Genomic DNA, 6,816 nt, shown 5'->3' with positions numbered 1-6,816 from the left:
GTGTTTTGTGTGAGTTTTAATTTTCTTGAAAATGTTTTTGAGTTGTTTCTTTAATTTGGGTGTTATGTTGTTTTTAGTGTATTGTGTCAGCCTGCCTAATTGCTGTCTAATGTCATTTATTTGTGTTTCTATTCTTCTCTGCCAGGAGGCTTGTGATAGAATTGTGTTTTGTGTGTGTTTGTCTGTGATTGTGTGATTGTATTTTCAGTCCATGGTGTGTTACTACTGTGACTGCCCCAGCATAAACTAATGTATGAATGTCTGAGAGTGTAGAAATTGAATGAATGTAGTTTGGTAGTAAGTGAGTGTTTACATAATTTAGTGTTTTTCCTACTATCTTTGACGTGTTGATTTTCGGTATTCGTGATCTGTGTGTGGGATCTGTGCCTGTATATTGAGTGAGTGTTTCCTGAAATACAAGTGAGAGGGTATTAACTAAATCTATATCTACGTTATTAGTGATGGATGGGGAAGTGTCTGTAGTATCATTAATGGTAGTTGTTATATGTGTACTATTATCAATGCTTGTTGCTGGATTATCCTGACAGGTTATGTGATCTTCATTAATGTTACATGTTTCTGTCTGTTGTTGTATTTGATCAGCAACCTGTTGTTTGATAAGTTCGAGTGTTGTTTGTGGAATAAGGTTGTTGTGTATAATTGTTCTTTTTTGATCAACAACCCTTTGTTCGGTGACAGTGAGGTGAGGATATTGTTGTGTGANTGTAGAATATTAAAAATATATATATATAACTGCAGAGAAGAAATTCCAGGAAAATAAAGGACTTCATTCTTCCACTAAGTCAATTAAATTATTGTATAACCAACTTTGTGTGCATTTAACATTGTAAATATTTGAAGTATAGCAAAGTTTTATGTATAAAAGGCAAAGCTTTTATCTTGTTATTTCAAAAAGTAGCAATGTTATTAAAAAGGAATTTATTATGTAAGCCAATAAAGTTCAATTCATCTTTCATGCAAAATATCTTATAAAGAGAGAGAGATTTGTTTCATTGAACTTCTCTGTGTTTTGTTGTTGTTGTTCTGGATTAATTGTATTAACTCACATAAAAGTTTGCCTGAACAATAAAAAAAATATTCCTTTCATGTAAGCCAAGGACTTCTGAAATGAATAAATTTAGATTTCTATTAGCACAATTTATAAATCTAATTTATGCTTGGGTCTTTGCATCAGATTGAATCTACACAATAAATTATTTTCTGGTATAATTTAAACTTTTGATCCAAAACAAAAAATTATCCACTAAACTTAACACAAAATTTAAAATCACAATAATTAGTAGAATTTATTCTTTACACTCAAATAGGTAAACATAAAATATTAAGATCCACTAATTAACATTATTAAAAAAAATGAAAGAAGAGAATGTAATAAATATTATCCAAAGAGAATGGGTGGGGCATTAAAGAATCTGTCCAATGTCAATTGCTTTTCTTTCTTCTTCAGAATTTTTTGGAAGTGATTAATTGCATTGTAGTTGTAGAGATCCCCAATCCTATTGACCTCAAACTGGTTTGGGTGTCATTCTAAGACTGTTTTTTTTTTTTTTTTTTTTTTGACATCCTCCCATCCATTTCTTCAAATGATTTTTAATAGCATATGTTAGCATTGGTCCTCTTTCATCTTCCTCTTTTTCAGAATAAAACAACCTTGCTAAGTTTCTTGGTGTTCTTTATTCAAGAGTTCTTGGAGTTATTCTGTTGTCTAGTCATTTTTATGTTCCATTATAAGCTCTTCAATGTAATCTTCATTCACCTCCAATTCCAGATCTCTAGCAATTGTCACAATTTCATCCATAATTTCAGAGACATCATCTCCGTCTCCCTGAATACAGAACAAACACAGCTTTCATCAAGTTGAATTCAACTGTCGTTGAATGACTTCTGACCACGCCTTTTGAATGAGCTGGAGAGCTTCAAGAATATCAAATTTTTTTTCCCAAAACATTTTTAATGTCATCTTTGAGGAAAACTGGCATACTTCAAAACACCAATGAAACTGCACAAATCTACAGTTTCTTGAAACCTTCAATAAACTCCTGATCCATTGGCTGAATCAGCAAAGTGGTATTTGGAGGCATAAACTGAACTGTCAGCCAGGGAAAGTCTTCCAGAAAATTATCTTCAAGGTCTTTTAGGTGTCCTGGTGCATTGCTCAATAGCAACAGTGCTTTCAATGGCAATTCATTGGTCTGAAGGTAATCCTTGATGCTTGAGGCACAAACTTTAAACAGCTATTGTTTGAAAAGAACCTGTGTGACCCATGCCCTTTCATTTGATCTCCACATTGCTGGTAGTCTTTCTTAATAAATAAAACTTACAAACCTTATTGCACTTTGCATGTGGTTTGAAAACTATTTTGGATGCATATGACTTCAATGCCTAAAGTCCTATGCATTCCAAAATAGAACACATTAGCACCAGAAATATTTTAGAATGTTTTACCTGAGGAAGGTCCTAGGAGTAGACCGAAAATGTTAGTAACGTAGTTTTCAAACCACAATAATGTTTACGTTTTATTTATAATTAACACTTTGTTGTTAAAAGATTATTTTATAGTTCTTCTTTAATTATGAAATGTTTTTTTGAATGCTCTAGGGTTCTCAGAATGATAGACAAGAAGTGGGTTAAGCATATCACCACTAGCATTAGCTTGCAAAAGTAATGTCAGTCTTTCATGAGTTTATGCCCAGGAATATTTTTATTGTCTTTTGTGATGTAGATACAGTTCAGCTTGCACTTCCAAAATAAACCAGATTCATCAAACAATATCCTTTTTGACGAATTCTTGAAATCTGAGACAGAACTCAGCTTCTTCATTTGCACTAGCAGACTCACCATGTATTACATGTTTAATGCCAGATCTCCTTCTAAACTTTGCAAATTATCCAGTGGTAGCCTTGAATTCTCTCTCTTCATGTGATGAATGTGGAATTTGTTTCTTCAGTTCTTCAAAAATTTATATAGCCTTCTCTTGAATGATAGTCATACTAGTTATATCTCTATTCATTTCCCTTTCTTTTATCCAAACTAAAAGCAATCTCTCCATTTTTTTAATAGATGGCACATCTTTGTTTCTCAGATGTGATTTCATTACTCCTTTAGCTGCTTGAGCCTTCTTGATTATATCTTTCTTAGCTCAGATAGTGCCTGCTGTAGACTTGTTGAAGCCATACTGCCTAGCAACATCAGACATCATCTGCCCACCTTGGTGATTATCTTTTCCTTAGTTTCTATGGTTCTTGATATTCCACTTTTTTAAGGCCCTGTAATATCATCAGTTTTTTGAATAAAAACTTCAAAAAAAGTACTTACAAAAATTCAGAGAACAGAAATAAACTAGCATGAAAAAGGTTATGTATACAACTGTCAAAATCTCATTCCATAAACCATTCATAGATGCCAGTAAAATACAGTTCTACAAATCTTAAACACAGTGTCGCTTCTTCTTGTGTTTGTTCTATGAGGTGTTCATTAACCGAACATGTGTTTGTTGTCTGCACATAAAAATCTTTCACAAAAGTGTTCATTGTCCAATTTGTCGGCAGTCCAAACTGTTTGTTAACGATCACCCATTGTAATTTTAATCATACCACAATTACATATTGAACTGGGCTGATGGTATAAAGCAATGTAACACATAGATCATCTGCCAAGGAGAGGTGCCACCTGGGAGGACTTTTATAGAAAATTGTTCCCTATTTAGGTGTTAGATACATATAGAAAATACAGAAAACTCCACATGAACAACCTGCCGGTGAGGTAAAAACTCATGACCAATTACTGACTTTCAATGATTTTATCCACTCAACCACTGGTCAGCTCATATCAATTATGAAAACAATAATTTCTTTTATGTACATTCTTTAAGTCTCAAGCAAATTTTATTTAAAATTTTTTAAAATTATCTGATATAGAAGAAAATATACGTAAGATTTTACTTTAAATGAAAATTTTCATTTTCTATTTTTTCTTTTCAACAAGTCAACAAAAATTAATTTGAATTATAGATTATCATCTCTCACTTTTTGGCCCAAAATCTATAGCTATAAAAAATTCAAAAGCTTTCTGACAAATGATTTACATCACAACACTGTATGAATAAGAGCATTTAAATTATTAATGTTATAAACACACAATCTAATTGAAATTTTGATATTTTAAGCTAAGTAAAACATTAAAATTTAAAATTTTCTTACTTGGGAACTGCTTTTAAATATTTTTGATAGCCAATAGTATTTTTACCAAAGTCAATTTGCTTTTGTCTTCGACGAAGAACTTTTGGATCATTTTCATATCCTGTCTCACCTCGATAACTAAAAAAAATTAATAACAATAAAATCCTATAAATAATACAGTATACACATCCAAATTTATATATTTCGTAATATTTCTAACAAACTTACTCATTTCCAGATTCAGCAGGTCTTTTACGAGAATTAGGAACTGCAAAAGTCTTTTTATTTGGGGTACTGGAAAACAACTTTAATTATTACTATATATTTGAAAAATATTCAAAATTATATAATTTTAATAAATACAGGCTAATATTCTTACAAACTTTTACAAATTATTTTAAAGTATCTTTTCTGTCTTACCTAGTTAAAAAATTATTAGATAATTTTTCAATTTGTTCATGTAATTTTTTTTCTTCCTCTTCTTCAACAATATCACCCCAGCTTTTCTGAGTTGACGAGCCACTTCCATCTTTTGATCTTGGTGATACACTATTTGGAAATTATCCATTTTTAACAAAAAATTTAAGTAACAAAATTTTTAAATTTAATATATTAAGAAAATGAGTGGTTTACTATTACAGAACAAATAGTAAATTGAATTACAGTAGTGGCAATAGTAATTGCATCATCTATGGTACATATCTAAATATCTAGAATAGTTGATATGTTTTTCAATATATTGAATCAGATCATTGATGAATTGGCAGCCTCACCATTCCAGTATGCAATTGGATGAAACTACAGACATCTCTCAATGTATCCAGCTCCTTGTTTTTGTTCACTATGTGCATGCTGACTTCATCAAAGAAGAATTATTCTTTTGCTAGCCTCTTTTGGAAACTACGAAGGTTGTCGACATTTTTGAAATGGTAAAAAGTATTTTTACAAATGAAACTTTAACTGGAAAGAAAATGTTCATTCTCTTCACACTGATGGAGCTCCTGTAATGTTTTCAAGTGTTGGCAAATATCTCTTTTGAAAAAACTGACAGAGAATTTTGTATTTCAACACCATCTTAGAAAAGCAATTCCTGCAACATTGAAAAGTTCGGGGAAGGTCGAGTAGTACTGGACACCTAAGCTTCTCCTATATTATAAAATTTTACAGCTCAATTGGTCCAGATTACATTCCATATAAAACTTTATTGTCTTATTAAAAACACCTGTTAAAACTCATTTTTCTAAGATAAAAATATTAATAATTTTTTTACAGTCATTACATTTTTACCAAGTTTAATTTTGGAGGGTTGTATTGAACATGAGAAAAATTTGGAAGAAAAGAATTACGTTTAGTTTCACAAACAACTTTTTATTATTAGGCAGAGTTATTATTGAGAAATTTATAAAAGTACAAATTACAGATCATAAAATTAAGTTATTACATGATAAGAAAGTGGTATAAATAAGAAAAATTTTAAAAATTATCAGTCTGAAAATTTAACAATTCATTTTAATGACAAATGCATTTTGTGTTTATTTTTTTGGTAATGCAAACATCACATTCATAAAAAAAAATATTTGTTTCCTTCAAGATCAGCACAATTTTTGTGAGCCCAACCTTCACAAATTCTATACTTAATCCAGTCTTTTTCAAAGGTTTCACCACAGATGATGCAGCAAGTCTATTGGTCTTCTCTCTTTTCTTGAACTGATTTACGTCAGAGTCGGTAGATTAACTGGTCTTTCAACTTCCTATCTTCGCTCGTTGCTAAAATCAGCTAGAGACAAATGTTATCACCAGGGGCACTGCAATCACTGCAAGAGCGCTAGATCGAATGTTTTCTTTTTAATGAAAGATATATAACCTCCGAGTTCGATTTCATAATTTTTTATATGCATTTTATTATAAGAATGAAAAAGCTTTTATTTAAACCCAAAACCAGGTTTATGGATAAATAAATGATACTTAATAAAACATTAAACACCTTCCATTGCNGTTTTCCCATACTGTCTGTGGAATGTATTTGTAGTATGGTTCGTGAATGTCTACCCAGTTTGTGTTTCTTTGCAAGCTCTTGGTGTATTATATTTGCTACTTGATTGTGTCTGTGTAAATAATCTGTCTGTGCCAAGAGCTTGCAACCAGAAGTGATGTGTTGTATAGTTTCTGGCATGATGTGACATTTTGTGAGTGTTGTATCTTTGAGTATGTGTTTTCTGTAGTTTTTAGTGTTTATGACCTGATCCTGTATGGCAATCATGAATCCTTCCGTCTCCCCAAAGAGGCATCCCTGATCTAATCACCTGTTTGATGCAGTTTTGTCAACAAAATCCTGGGCCAGGTCATAAGGATGCCTGCCATGGAGTGCCTTTTCAGCCCACGATTGCTTGATGGTGTCTATGTTTTTTGTGTGTTGTGTCATGTCTGTGTGTTGTGAGTGTAAGTTTAATGGTGTGCTATTTAAGTCTGCTAGAGTTACTGCTTTATGTAATTGTGATGTTTCTTGTTTACTGTAGAAAAACTCTTGCAGTGACTGTAGTTGTTTGTAGTGAAGGTTAACTATGTCAATCAGACCACGTCCGCCATCTTCACGTGGAAGGGTTAATCTTTCTGTGGC

At 31.7% G+C, this 6,816-nt stretch overlaps 1 protein-coding gene across 1 annotated transcript in view; it reads right to left on the bottom strand.

Annotated features, from left to right (window-relative positions):
- LOC111624337 (histone RNA hairpin-binding protein-like) overlaps nucleotides 1–6,816 on the bottom strand; it is a 43,573-nt gene that overhangs the window by 11,776 nt on the left and 24,981 nt on the right. The window contains exons 2-4 of the mRNA XM_023367159.1: nucleotides 4,620–4,748; nucleotides 4,428–4,493; nucleotides 4,221–4,337 (exon numbers count right to left, since the gene is read on the bottom strand). Coding sequence (XP_023222927.1) covers nucleotides 4,221–4,337; nucleotides 4,428–4,493; nucleotides 4,620–4,748 — 312 coding nt within the window. The remainder of the gene's footprint in view (nucleotides 1–4,220; nucleotides 4,338–4,427; nucleotides 4,494–4,619; nucleotides 4,749–6,816) is intronic.

The sequence above is a fragment of the Centruroides sculpturatus genome, unplaced genomic scaffold, assembly GCF_000671375.1.
Source record: "Centruroides sculpturatus isolate CEXI.00-Female unplaced genomic scaffold, Cexi_2.0 scaffold9, whole genome shotgun sequence".
In the NCBI taxonomy this organism is placed as follows: domain Eukaryota; kingdom Metazoa; phylum Arthropoda; class Arachnida; order Scorpiones; family Buthidae; genus Centruroides; species Centruroides sculpturatus.
Note: the sequence above shows the minus strand (reverse complement) of the source record. Positions and strands in the feature narration are given on the sequence as shown.